Below are 14,784 nucleotides of genomic sequence, written 5' to 3'. Positions count from 1 at the left end.
AAGTGGTGAGTAGATCAATTTTCATGTTAACGTCCCCGACAACCTCTGTAGTCTCATTTAGACACTCGTTAGCAACCGCCTTTTTTAAGACACGTAAAAGCTTCAAACAAGGTGACTGTTTTCCTGTTTTCCTGCTCAGTAAAACAGATAATGTAGTGGATCCATGAGGAATTAACATACACGCCTTCTACTGTTACCTTAGATCATCGTTCCTTCTTTCTACTGGTTGTTTTAGTTTAAACCATCTCCTCTGTCGTCCTCGGCAGCAGCAGTGTTACTCACTTCCTCTTGTCATTTTAAAACAAGTCACTGAAAGTTCACATCTCTCTGTCTAATCCTTAAATCTCATTTTATCTCCTCCTTAAATCCTCAGTTCATTTGATGCTGCGGGCGACTGAAGGCAGAGAGAGGAAGCCTGTTTCTCTTTTTTTTCCTTTTTGTTTTCAGCTCCCTGATGAGCGGCAATGAAATGACTTTGGCGGCTGCTGCTAATGCTCTATAATTGGTACGAGGAGCCGCTTGCTCTGAACAATTATAAGATGCAGGAGCTGTAATCTCTGCTGAGACTCTGAGGGAGACGGAGACAGATTCTCTCCATCTCTGTTGTCAGCCTGCTGTGTTTTACGTCTTTCAGAGCTTTAAAACAGAATCAGACACAGTGAGGCAGCGGTGACAGGCTGTACCTGCTGCAGCCTGGAGGACTCAGCTCTTGTCTTTCTCCTGTCACCTGACGCAGCCTCAGCTTCAGTTTCCAGGTGGTGTCAGGTCTTAACAAGGTCTTAAAATGTCTTGAATTCAATATGACAAAGATCAGGCCTTTAAGCTGCCCTGTGGAGGTCCCTGTTAATGTTCAGCGTTTCTCACTGTGAATACCTGAGCTCTGACAAACACTTTCTTTCTCATGAAATGAGTCTTTAAAAATGTTTTGAAGCCTGCGTCACTGACATCGATGTTTGCTGGCAGCTGTGTTTTTCTGTTTCCTGTCATTTTACCACCATCGTCATCATCAGTGAAGCAATGTGACACCTTCCACAGGGTTATGCATCATATCTCTACGTTCTTTTGTGCGCTTGTGTTTGACTTTGTGGTGTGCAAACAAACCTGTGGATTTGCTCATTGTGTCCATCGTTCCACACTTGACTCTTTGACCGTTCTTAGTCTCCATCCTGGTTTTTATAGGTCTCTGCGTGTGTCCACACCTGTGAATGTGAATGCACTTATGAACTCAACATAACAAGTGTGAGTGAGGAAGTACAAGAAGTGAGACACAGCATGGGTCTGTACCGAACTGTAAAGCAGTCCAGATCAGATATCTCCCCAGCAATCCACTGTTTTCAGTCTCTGCAGTCCAACATGTGTTCACTTCATTCAGTTGATCTCTGCCGATCACTGAGGACTCAGCTGTGACCTGAGTGCAGCAGAAAGTTGTTGTGCTCTGTGGTCAGGGAAAACCTCTGAAGTTATTTCAAACTGAATGAAACAAAAATAAATCAGAGGTTTTTTGCTTCAGGTGGAGTTGAATGAAAAGACAATGTCACATTAGAATAAAAAAACCTCTCAGGTTTGCATGTTTTCCTGCAGAAATGTCGTCTTGTCAAGGTGAAAAGCACAAACAACATCCTGCAGGGAGGCTGTGCTGTTACCATGTCTGCTGCTGGAATATCATCCCAGGACGTGTCCTCGTCCTCTGAACAACACAGCACACTGTTTCTCCAGTGGATTCTGTATCCAACGGTGTTTTAAATGTACAGACGCAGTCATGTGTTTGGACAGGGACTTTGAGGAGACAGAAACTAAAAAATACATGAGCAGGGAGTGTTTGTAGAGTGATGGAGCAGTAGTGGATGTCCGAGCCGCTTCTCTCTCAGCTCAGCTCGTTGTGAGCAAATGTTTCTCTGCACCATCCATCAGAGCCCTGAGGGATCCACTCACCATGTCGCCTGCTTTTCTTCTTAATGCTTCCTCTCTCCACCCGGGCCTCTCCAACCCTGCAGGGAAGCTGCTTCTACGTCCCTCGTGTGTTTCCTTATGTTGCTTCTCTCTGCTCAGCTCTGCTGATGAATTATGGAGGAGAACAAGGCGACAGAAACAACTCACTGTTTCAATACAGTCTGAATAAACTGCTCCAACTAACAGTTATTGAAGCATCGATAAATAGGTCTAATATTTTTGTGATTAATCAGTTGAAAATGCTCTCTAAGCCCAGTTTGGCTCCTCCAGGTGTTTGTGTTGTTTGACCAAGAGTCAGAAAATTCAGTTTACAGTGATGGTAAACAACAAATCCTCACATTGAAACACATTGTCTGACATTTCAGTTGAGATTTGTTTAAAATAAACACCAGGAAAAGAGAGTGTGCAGTTAGCATGAGCAGTGACTCAGCAGCTCCTCTTCACATCACTAATGAATAAAAAAGTCAGTTATAAACATGTATACATTTATTCTGAAGTTTCAGTTCCACTTCAGCGATATCCTCTTTACTGCATCAGATACTTTTCTGAAGCTGCTCTTCATTTGTCCGTCAATGCATTTTGAGAGAGGTTGAAGATGTTTGAACCTGATGTATTAACAGTTCTGCTCTCCACACTCAGACTGTAAATGTCCCACACAGTGAATCCTCCTCTCCTCACTGAAGCTCTGAATATTTCAGCAGTGAGCTGCAGGTTCTGGGTCAGTGTGTCAGTGTGTGATCTGCTGTGACAGACTGCAGAGAAGCAGAGAGAGGAGCAGGGAGGAGGCGGTCTGAGCAGACTGAAGAGGAGGAGAAGGAGCACTTCACCACTCAGCTGATCACAGAACAGTTTGAACCAGCAGATGAGGTGACAGACAAACAGGACTCAGCAGCGTTGAGGCAGTGAAGCAGCCACAGACTTGTTGCATCTGAAAAAACTTCTGCTCGCGTGTTTTCTTTCGACACATCTGAGATAAAAACCAACCAGAAACTTCATCTAGAGAAAAACCTAAAGTCTGTGTGAGCTGCAAATGTGCAGAGTGTATCTACGTACCCAGACACATGGGTGGATTATTGAAGGGGTTTACTATACACAGGTTCAGGGGCCCAGAGGAGCCATGGGGGGCCCTGGTCTACAGCTTCTGTTCGAAGTGACTGTCAACATGTTTTATTGGCATTTATAAGAGTTAACATGGAATTTTAGTGTTTCTTTTGCTTCCTAATCAGGTCAAAACTAATCTAGACATCACCCAGAGGAGCTGTATATGTGAACAGACATTAACCAGACTTTATCCTGCAGCTCTCTGGTATAAAATCTGTCTAATGTCCAAGCGAGCCCATGTGTGAACAGAGCAGAACATCGTCTGGAGAATTCACAGCGAGTGAGTGGACATGTTCATGATGTTCTCTCCTTCACACTCCACCTGCAGGCTCCACCCCTTACCTGAACCTAACTGAACATTTCCAGCAGGTGAGAACAAGACAGACGTTCTCCCACTGTGTTTCATGTGTGAAAGAGAAACACTGGAGAATGTCCACACCTGGTTCCTTGGACATTGTCCGGAGTTCATTAGTTTTGTTGGATTTTGTCCTTCATCCTTTAACTGCACAGCAGAACTGCTCTGCTTTAAATAAATAGATCGCACAATGGCCACAGAGGGATGTAAAACAACCACAGAGAAAAGCAAAACAATATTCCTGGTATTTAAATGTCTCTGTTTCATTTCATTCATCACTCTTACTCATCAGAGTTTCCTTGACAGAGATGCTTCTGTCCTCTTCGGGTTGTTGTGTTGATTCACGTCATTTTCTCGCCGCAGAGTTTCTGTGTTCCTCCTCCTCCTCCTGCAGCCTGGAGTTGAAAAGGGCAGAGCTAATGAATATTCTAATCTGGCCTAGATTCCATGATAAAGCTTTGTAGGTGCTTGAAGACAACGCCTGTTATCATGTCTTTGAAATATGAAGTGTGTGCAAGGGTGAGTGTGTGTTTGTGTGTGCAGGATTCATTTTTGGAGGCAGTCAAAGGTCGCTGCAGATAAACGACGACGCCTGCTGGACCTGGAAACAGCGAGAGTTTTTCTGCTGAGGAGGGTTTTTGCACCCACATTAAATCAAGTTGTTTTTCAGGTCAGCGTTTGATGATCAATGAAATCAACTGGATCGTTTATTTTTACCTGTTTTCCTCCTCAGCAGCTCGTGGCTCACTGCACCTCGCTCAGGTTTTCTTAGTAACATCACAGTGAAACTCTGAGTCATCTGACAGGAAGCAGATCAGATCAGATGAGATCGGGAGGGTGTAAAGCATCAGGTGAGAGTGTTATCAGACACCATCAGCAGCAGATACGGGTTCAGTGAGGCCAGCATGTTGTGATGCTCACTGACAGAAACTGTCAGAGATACTTCACCTCTGGGGTATTCCCAATATCCCCCATCCCCAACAGGTTTATACCAAGGCTGTCCTCTCCAAGAGGACGATCACACATCTCAAAACAGTTTGTTATAGTTTAGATTTCATTGTCATAGTTTTGTCAGTCTGTCAGTCAGACTGTCATTGTACTCACAAAGGATAACTGACCCTCTGCTAAGAAACATGAGGGTTAAAATGAAAGTGGAGGAGATTTAGAGTCATTTTTGAAACTGGTCCTTGATTTCAGACGTTAGAAGTAAGCACAAGCAGCTTTTCACTGATTTTGTCGGCTTCAATGAGATTTAATGAACTCCCAACTCCTGTGGACTTTGTATGTTTCTAACCTTGTTAAAGCATGGTAAATATGCACGTTGTGGCCAAATACAAGATAATAGAAACAGTTTCCAAAAGACTGAGGCTAAAGCTAACAGATACCAGGCAAAAGGTTAGCATCTGCAGCAGCTGATGGTCCAGGTAGAGGATGTGGAAATAAAGAAACAGCATTGTTATTAGTCCTGGTGTTATTGTACAGTGTGACCTGATCCCCGGGTTGGGAACTACTGGACTGAACTATCTAACTGTATCTAACGTAGTTAAAACTAGAAACAGTAACATGCTGCTGAAGTATTGATGATTCAGGATCAGACCTTACCTGTCTCAGTACCCAACTCCTGGTACAGACCATGGTTATCTCTCAGGTCTGCTGGTGGTCATCCCTCCACAGACAGTGAAACCCTTTCAGATGGTCCAGAATGCAGCAGTGCGTCTCTGATTAGCCTAAAAGGTCACATGACCTCCACTGGCTAAATATGGCCACCTGAATCTAGTCCAAGTCTCTGATGCTGCCTACAGAGAGACTTCTGGGTCTGAACTCAGTCATACAGGCTCATGCTCCTTCTCAGCCACTGTGTTCCTCTAAGGATCGTCGCCTGCCATCACCATCCCTGCACACAAGGCTTTCTCAGTCCAGACTGTTCTGGTTTGTAGTTCCCCGATGGTGGAACCAGCTCCTACATATAATCAGAGCAGGAGCGTCCCTCTCTATCTTCAACAATCTCTGAAGACTCATCTCTTCTCCTGAAAAAAGACAGTGACAATAGAAAGAGGTTTTCTCAGAGGTTTAGTTCTTGATAAAAAGTTGCTCCACTGTTTATATGAAACAATTTTCTGGACAGTTTGAGGACAAACTGCTGTCAATCACAATCACAAAGGTTTTTATTTTCCTCTCTAATACCACATCGTCCTTCGTTTGTCCTTCAGGAGTCAGCTGGAGGTAAACTGATGATTTAAAACTGAGGAGCAGCAGCAGCTTTTTCCCAGTGTTCAGACTTAAGCCAAAATCCATTTAGATGTGAACAGAAATGAGACGCAGAGGGAATAAAGAAATCATTCTCTGCCATTAAACACCCGCAGACAGCTCATTCCAGCTCAGAATAGATTAGTGATTCAGAGATTATTTTTCATCATCAGAAGTGTTGGTTATAGCTGTGACACAGTTCCCACTCTCACACTTTACACCTGTACCTTCTCTTAATTACAGCCACAGTACGAAGAAAGAACAGGACTGAACGTGTTTTTGTTTGAGAACAACTGAGCTTCTTTTACTCAGTATCATCAGAGCTGCTCTTTTCTCTCATGAAATCCACAGAGCAAAGCAAACCCTGAGGTTTAATGGATCCAAATGGATGCTTGTGTTCACAGTATCAGCTCTGATCTCTTAGTTTGTCTCAATCACTGCAGAAGAAAACAGAACCGTGACGTTCACAGGTCCCTCCTCTGACGGGGGAACTGAAGCTGAGCTCAGGTAAATCCAGGTGACTACAGAGCAATTTATAGTAGGTGCAGGAGGTGGAAACAGAACAGGATCAGGTCTAATTATCTTCATCTTCTGTTCAGGTCAGGTCTGGCTGTGCTCCGGTCTCCTCTTATCAATTGTCTCCCTCCAGTAGAGTTTCCATGAGTCTGGAGCAGGTCCAGAATTTTGGATCTGTGAAGACGTCTGGTCCCATATTTCAGGCAGATCTTTGTTGATCTGACATTTGCCGTCATGGTCGAGACTTTTCTCCAGTGATGAGAATACACTGACGGCCTGTTGTTTGTTTGTTTGACAGCTTTTTGTTTTTTCCCAGAACAGAGGGTTAGGGTTACTCCTTCCCATCATAGCTCTCAGGGTCTCTGAAACCCGTAAGCCTAACGTGTCCCAGCATGCTTCATAAGCTTTTTCAGATATCATCCAGATTTTATCCTCTGAATCCCTCTCACATTCTCTGGAGCTCAAAATCTGACACAACAGGTTTTTTTTGTTGTTGTTGTAAGCCAACATTTGCTTGTGTTTCCTCCTGTGATCAGACAGTGTAGTGATGAGAATCAAATCCAGCTGAGACATTAGGTTCATGATAAAACACACAAGCTGCAGCAGTGTGTTGTCCTCAGGTGACTGAACAAGGAGACAGAGTCTGTCTGTGAGTCTGACTCCACAGGCTGAGTGACAGTGATGGAACGACCTGCTGTGTAGTTTGTGTAGTTTGTGTGTGTGTGATGGCAGACAAACAGATGGCTGATGGGAGGAGACCTGACAGGAGAGGTGAACTGTACTGAGGTGGTGGGGAACATTACACACATACACTGACTCCACAATGTTGTGTTGATAGTTTAAATATGGAAACAGATTCAGATGCAAAAATCAAAACCACTGAAATCAGCATGAACGTGGTTTTAAAAATCACACTAGAGGATCAATCTCTATGATGCTTTTCCCTCCTGCTGCTCTGATCCTGATCACAATGACGAGCCACAGCTTATTACTGCAAACAGATTTAAGGAAAGGTCTAAAATCACAATGAAGACATGACAATAAAGAGCCTTTATTGTCATTGTAATAAAATACAACAAAATTTGGAGCACTACTCCTGTATGTTTAAAAAGTTTTAAAAGATTTAAAAGAAAATAATCTCACACACATCCTCCAGAAATCTCCAGAATTATATTATTGCACAAGTTTGAAGAGCTTGTTTTGCATATTTTGCATATTTGAGTTGGTTTGAAGTCTAAATTGTTCAGGTGAAGAAACTGTTCTTGTGTCTTTTACGATGCTTGAAGCTCTGCAGCAGGATGCTCTCTGTTGAGGAGCAATAGAAGGCCACCAGCAGCTTCACATCCAGACTATTTTTCCTCAACAGTCTCAGGAGATGCAGACGCTGCCATGCATTTTTAACAGCAACCGTGGTGTTGGCAGACCTGGTGAGAGATAACTGATATGAAATCTGAAGTCTCACCTGATGAATAATGGGAGGACATCTGTGCTGCGCTTCCTGAAATCTATAATGAGCTCTTTGGTTTGTTTAGTGTTCAATGTCAGATTATTTTCTGAGCATCACGTCAACAATTCTCTGGACTTCACCTCTGTCAGCAGAATCATCTCCCCTGATATGAGTCTGCCCACAGTGGTGTCAGCTGCACATTTAATGATGGTGGTGGGATGAGTTGGTGACATATTACTCTTGGTCACTTCTCTCTTATTGTTTTCAGCATTTTCTAAAAAGTAGATTGTTGCTGTTCTGCTGTCCTAAACCATCTGAAAAGCATTTTCTCTAAATTGTCTCTGAGCAGTGTTTTGTGACGTGTTCGTCTGTGGTTGTAGGTATCTTTAAATTAACGTTACGCTAACACTGCAGCGCTGCAGAGCTGAGAATGTAACCTGTCTGTAAACAAAAGACGTCATAATTAAACTGTCAAAGTGTTTCTGTCTGAAATCGTTAAAGATTAGCACACAGACCTCTGCTCTGGTTCACCTATGCAACAGTGCCTGAGGCTTCTGGGTATTGTAGTATAAATGATATCTCAGAAATAAAGTTGAGATGATTCAAACCGGCGGCCATGACACAGACCTGTAGGGTTGTTACATTAACTGATAGACTCCCATGTTCCTGTGTTCAGTAACACTGAAATGATTCAAATGGTTAAAACACTTCGCCAGGAGGAGAAAAAGACACATTCACGGTTCACGGATAGACACACGTGAACAAGCACAGACTTTAAATCACACACACACACACACACTCTGACCTTGTCCAGATGGGCTGAGCGAGCCAAGCGTCACCAGAGGAACGAGTCACTGTGGCCCCGACAGATTTTGGCCTCAGGACCGTCTGCGACCCCCCTCCACCCTCTACCCCCTCCCCGTGTTGTCCCTCCGGACGTCGAGCTGCATCACACTCTGCTGCTGTGTGTCGACGTTTACCACAAAATATCAGACTCACTCCAGGTCTGAGGACACACTCAAAAATAATGTTGAGAAAACAAGAACTGACTCATCTTGTGTTGGATTCACTTTTCCTCCGTTACAGATGTTATCTCAGTGCTGCTGGAGACTGAAACTGGTTCCTACTTTCCGATGAAAGTAAATTAAACCATTTCAGAGTCGTGACGTCATTGTTGTGTCTCTTCCTCCGTATCAGTCTCTCATCCAACATTTCTCTGGGAAAACAAAGTATCTTCCTGGTGTTTACTTTACAAATCAGCTTCACTACAACAGCTGAAATACGAAATTCAAACCATCATGATTTTAAAAAAATCTGACTTCTTCTGTATCTGTAATATTCACCAACTCTCTATTTTAAAGTCATTTTCCACCTTTTCAGCTGTAAAAACTTCAGCGTTCTGTTCTTTCTGTCCTGCTGATATTACAGACATGAACTAACCACTGACACTGCACCTGAGCTTCGATGCTCAGGCTGCGAATATCCAGGGCTTATGGGAAACATTGTTAAAGCCCACTAAAACACATAAATACTAAATCAACAATGATGTTTGATCCTTATTCAGCACAGTTTCCTACAAGAACCTGAAAACTTTCCATATGATCCACAGTTGAAACTAATGATTGTGTCTCTGTTTTTCTCTCTTGCAGGTTTGTCAGCAGTGAAGAAGACACACACATGTAAGTTCACTGTTTTCTGTTGGACTCTGGTTCATTTTGGTTTGATGGGAGCTTTCCTGGTTTATCTGACCGTTTCCTGTGGACTTTGGGGGTGGAGGACATGTTAATCCTCAGCTCTCTGATACTTATTACACAAAGATGGGATTTAGAAAGCATCTGATAATTGGTCAGCAGATGAATGTGTGGAGGTGTTTTAGCTGTTGATTTGCAGAGTTGGTTGTCACAGGTGGATGTTTTCATTTGGAGGAAGCGGATCCATCATCTCCAGCTGTGTTCTAATGATTTTATGTTGAGCTAAGTTCAGCTTTTTCCTTGTGTTTGTGAATCTGTCATAAGTTCTGACTGGGACTTCCTCTTCAGAGGAACCAGATGAAACTAATTCCCATTCATCTCCTAGAGAACCTATAAATCTCTTACTTAGTTGAGGAGAACTGACCCTGTGAAGTACCTGAGGGCAGGTGGTCTCACCTGAACTCAAACACACTGAGTGGATGACTTTTTAATGCAGAGTCTGGTCTCTGCTGCATACTGAAAGTAGATTTTCTTTTCCCACATTAGAGGCAGTTTTTACAGTGAAACATGTGGAGCTGTGAGTGTGGAGGACAGATAAGGATGGATGTGAGACGTGGGACCGCCGCCACAGTTGACTGTCTCTCATTAGAGCTGATAAGGATGGATAATGAATGTGAGATCCTCCCGCAGTTCTCTGTGCTTGGGCTGATCGGACGGAGAGACGCCGATCCTCCGGGTGCTGCGGAGGCATTTTCCAAACAACTCATAACATGCTGCTCAGAGTCTATTGACTGGGTCTGATGAGGGGAGGCGGAGAGCTCTGCCGCCAGCCGTCGAGCCTTTCGAAGCATAAATCATCCTCCTGTTCTGCCAATTTGGAGGAAGAATGAAGCTCCTGCTGCTCCTCAGTTTCCTCTCTCTGCTGGCAGGACTCGTTCTCGCCTGAAGCCTCAACGATATTTACTCAGCCCGGCTGTTTTCAGGGAGTTTAATCGCTCTCACTGATGCTCAGCGGCTCAGGCGGGATTTGTTTTATGAAGCAGAGTGGGATGTTGGGTGAAGTGGCCCTGTTAGCATGAGCTGCACTTCACTCCTTTCAGTTACTACACTTTAAACCCACTGCACAGATACACGGCTACAACACGGGAGCAGGAGAGGCACTTAGATATGAACTGTTAGTGTGGAGGAGGGAAACTGCAGGTCAGCTGAAATCAAACTGATTTAAGGTTACAATCCCTGAGATGTTCTGATCCCTTTAATACTGAGTCTCTGACAGAATGGGGCCTAATCTGATGCTTATATCAGGGATGGGCATTTTAATGACTTTTTGAAGTCAAATAATCAAACTAATTTAAGTCGATTAGTAATGACGTAATCGTTAATGTATGCCCTCTACACAAACCAAAATATATCGCATCTGTGCTGTGAGTCTGGAGAGCAGAACCTGAAATGTTTCAGTCACCATCGATGTAACAGCAGGTGACAGTGAAACAAGACTTGGACATGAGAACTGTCCATGCATCGGTTGTCACTGCTACTTTGTTGGCTTTCATTAGGTTCTTTCTTAGAGCTGTAGCTGCCTCATTGTACCTCCTCTCAGTCTGGCCAGTGATGGTCTTCCCTGAAGGCATGGTGTATTTTGGTTGCACAAAGCGCATGAGCCTCTGAAAGCTCCACTCCTTCGACAACGCTCAGAGGAAGCACATCTTCTGAAATCTCAGTCAGTCACCAGAGCAGTTATTTGTTCCTGTCGTTTGCTGTCACATGAGCATTTAGGTTCAAAAGATTTAGTTTTCATTGTCGCTCCGTTGCTGCTGAAGCTCAGTATTTTAGTGACGTTGTTGTAAATGCATATTCAACCTTGTTGTCCAGTTGAGTAAAATAATGCAACACTTCACTTCTTTTTATTGCCAACATCTGTTCCAGTCTTTTGCTTCACACAAAGTGAAGATGCAAAAGATATAGACTGTACTCTGACCATTTTGACTGATCAATTAATCAATTATTTGTGCACATCTGTAGTGTGTATTTACCTAAATGTTGATTATATCTGTGTCTAACACATTAAAATAGTTCAGGAAGGACCAACACAACATCCTCAGGTTTGCAGCTGCACATGATCGTGGGATAAAAAGAAATGTATTCAGATCCAGGTTGTGTTGGTCGTTGTTGATGTTCTCAGCTGATGAGTATCTCAGGATGGATGAATGGATAGATGTGATTGGTGGACACATTTCCTCTGAAACTGCATCTCTCAGCTTTTATACTCGCTGACTTGTTCCATCTTCCTCTTTGGTTACTTCTTATTGTTTGTTTCACACCTCCGTCTCTCCTCTTCACGTCTCCTCTCCCCTATGTTTCTTTGAACTGTTTGTGTTGTGAACCACAGTGAAGGATGGAGGCAGCACAATCACGCTATGTGGTTTTTATTGCGTGGTGATGTGTCCATCGTAGTGCTGCTCTCAGTCTGTTCTGAGTAGAAAAAAACTTTACTCACCGTGACACAAACAAACCAACATGAACAAATACAGACTCTTGACTGTTTCCTCACCAGCTCCAGGATGATACCTGTGTTTCAGAAACTAAACTTAAGTAGATTTGAATTTCTTTAGACGTGCGGCAGCATGACCTCAGAGATGACAACATCCGTGGGTGATGAGCTGCAATTGTTTCTTGCATGGCAACCTCACCGTGACAACAAGAACACAGGAAGTTATGGGCCACTGGTCGCCAAGAAATAGTCCCACACAGTTCTACAACAAAAACCACAACCTGTCAGTATGATGTTCCTGCTGTGGACGGATTAAACAAACAAGATACAGCATGTTACTTAGTTACTCAGCCATAGGGTTGTCGGCAGGAGGTTTTTTTTTTTAAACTTTTTTGAACCTTTGTAGTTAACACACATGAGATCAGTATCTATTTTATTCCTCCATACCAGCACCATCCATAGCTGCAGGTTTTATGTTTTCAGTTCGTCCGTGTAATCCTGGTGAACAAGATATTTCAGTAACACTTTGACGGACCAGTTCACCAGATTTGGTACAAATGTTTACTCAGAGTCAGGGATGAAGTGATTAGATTTTGGTGGTCAGAAGTCAAAGGTCAAGGTCACTGTGACACTAATTAACTGCAACTGGACTGGTTGGTGGAGGCATACAACCATAAGGCAGTAACTCTAGTTTCATCTAGAAAAAGCAAACACTAAACTATTCTTTGTCATCATGTTCACATCAGCGTTTATCTCCTCAGTAAAGTGGCTGAAAGTGTTGTCTGGTTTGTTTATTATCAGTCCCCCAGTTGATACACATTGGTCGGCTGTGTGGATGTGAGGGAGGAGCCAGGGCTTGAACCTTTTTATGTCCAGTTTGACCAACAGATCCATCGGCTTGAAGACTGATGCACACTGTGCACGACTGAGAGACAGGATTCACACTGACAATTCATTTTATTCTCCATCACAACAATATGAAGGTGTGTGAAATTACAGAAGTGTCAATAAAACAAGAACTTTTGTTTTTTTTTTACCAAACTGATGGATGATGCTGTGTGGAGAGAGCAGGTCAGGCAATCCTAGAGAGAATCACTGGATATGGAGTAACAGCAGCTAACTATAGGTAAAAAGATCTCTACAGACCCTCAGCATCCCCTCTTCTCTGAGTGTGAACCTTTGCCATCAGGAAGAAGATGTTCCAGCCTCCATCAAGCTGCTGAACTCTAAAGCTAAATCTTAATGCAACAGAACAATGTACAAGTCATACACAAGCACTTTCATTTAGCAAATGTCTCCCTCATGTTTATACATGTGTATAAAATTTACTTTAAATCATGTTACATTTGCTTTTCCCAGATGTTAGATTTAGGTTGTTAGATTATGTTGTTTCCTCTGCGGATAAATTTCCCTCCATAAATAATGCATTAAATGAAAGCACGTACATGCAGCAGTTGTGCTTTGTCCCTATTCTTCCTGCACAAAATCTTGATGGACAGTTTGACTGTTTACAAAGAGCTGTGAATCCCTTAAAAGTAAATATCCTCATTTTTCTTGGTTAATGTAATAAAAATGTTGAAATTGCCCTTTAACCTGAATTTGAACTACAGTAAACCGCTGTAGAGATTTACACACACACACACACACCCAGCCTATCGGAGCTGTTGTTTCCCTGCCCTCTCTTTTCATTGGCTGAGAGACATGTCAATCAGAGGGGCAGGACAGGGGAGGGCGGGGCAGGCTGATGATGTCACAGTCACATGGATCATCATGCTGTGCAGCAGCAGCTCAGGATGTCAGAGCAGAGACAGAGCTGCTGCTGGTCACACTGAGGATCCTCCTGTTCCTGTTCCTCCATGAGTCTGGATTATAAATATGTATTTTGTCATTTCTGCCATGAAAGGTAGGCGTTACAAACTGTGTGTGTGTGTGTGTGTGTGTGTGTTGTGTGTGTGTGTGTGTGTGTGTGTGTGTGTGTTTGTAAGATGATCCCCCCTGAAGCCTGGCAGACTGTTTGATGCTGATTATCTGAAGTTTTCCCTGTGGTTTGTTGGTCTCAGTGATGTTATGTTGTGTTACGTTCATGGACTCTGATCAGACTGTTGCTGCTGTGTCTGTGTTTGGTGAAGAACTGGTTCCAGTGTCTCCTTGTGAGCATGTGATTTCTCTGATTGTTGACTGTGGAGCCCGGAAACATGACACCTTCACTGATGTTGTAAATACTATTTTGGGAATTGTCAGTCAGATTAATTAGTGATATTAACGTGATATCAGAGTAGGAGAGCTGACAAATGATGAATGCATGTACCATCACAACATTATGAAGAATGTAGCTTATATATTTAATCTACACAGAAAAATGACATCAGCAGCCCAAAAATATTAAATAAACAGTTATTATTTTAAACAAATTTGATGGATTTCATATTTTCCAAGATAAAATCAAATAAAACTCTCCATCTAGCGTCACCATGAGGCTGCTTTTTGTGTTTTTGAGTGAAATATCTAAGGATGGATTGTTATGAAATGTGGTTCACACGTTCATATTCCCCTCAGGATGAACTGTAGTGATCCTTAAAAGGGATTTTTCCAACAGTGCACATATTGTCTGTGAAGACTCTGTCATCCAGGTCATGGTGTAAAGAACTGAAGAAGCCTGCTTGATGAGACGAGAAAGAAGAATCTAAAGAAAGTCCAGTTTGTCCTGATTTAACCCAGGTTTATAGTAACATGTTGCCTGAAAAGAAAAAGTCAAAAGTTCAGCTGAGTAGAATTCTGTGGCTCCTAAGGAGGATTTTATTTGTTGATTTCCACCAAACTGTGATAAGAAAACAAAAAGGAGAACGATGGCTGACCTACTCTGAGCCATTGAGAACATCATCGGTTTGGGTAGTAAAGATGAAAAATGTCCTGTCCTGTCCTGTCGTGGACCTCCGTGGTTCAACCTGGTGAAACTGGGGCATTTGTGATCTTCTGTCTTTTTTAT

General features: G+C 42.9%; 1 protein-coding gene across 3 annotated transcripts in view; it reads left to right on the top strand.

Moving 5' to 3' along the window:
* Nucleotides 1–14,784, top strand: part of LOC108894294 (nuclear receptor ROR-alpha A) — a 73,767-nt gene that overhangs the window by 35,889 nt on the left and 23,094 nt on the right. For 2 of the 3 annotated variants that reach the window (XM_018692914.2, XM_051075928.1), the window contains exon 2: nt 9,266–9,295. In XM_018692914.2, coding sequence (XP_018548430.1) covers nt 9,266–9,295 — 30 coding nt within the window. Of the gene's footprint in view, nt 1–9,265; nt 9,296–13,552; nt 13,702–14,784 lie in introns of those variants that run through there. The other variant, XM_018692916.2, reaches the window with a different exon arrangement.

The sequence above is a fragment of the Lates calcarifer genome, linkage group LG2, assembly GCF_001640805.2.
Source record: "Lates calcarifer isolate ASB-BC8 linkage group LG2, TLL_Latcal_v3, whole genome shotgun sequence".
Lineage (NCBI taxonomy): Eukaryota > Metazoa > Chordata > Actinopteri > Centropomidae > Lates > Lates calcarifer.
The sequence above is the reverse complement of the archived record's forward strand: the minus strand, read 5'-3'. Positions and strand labels throughout refer to the sequence as shown.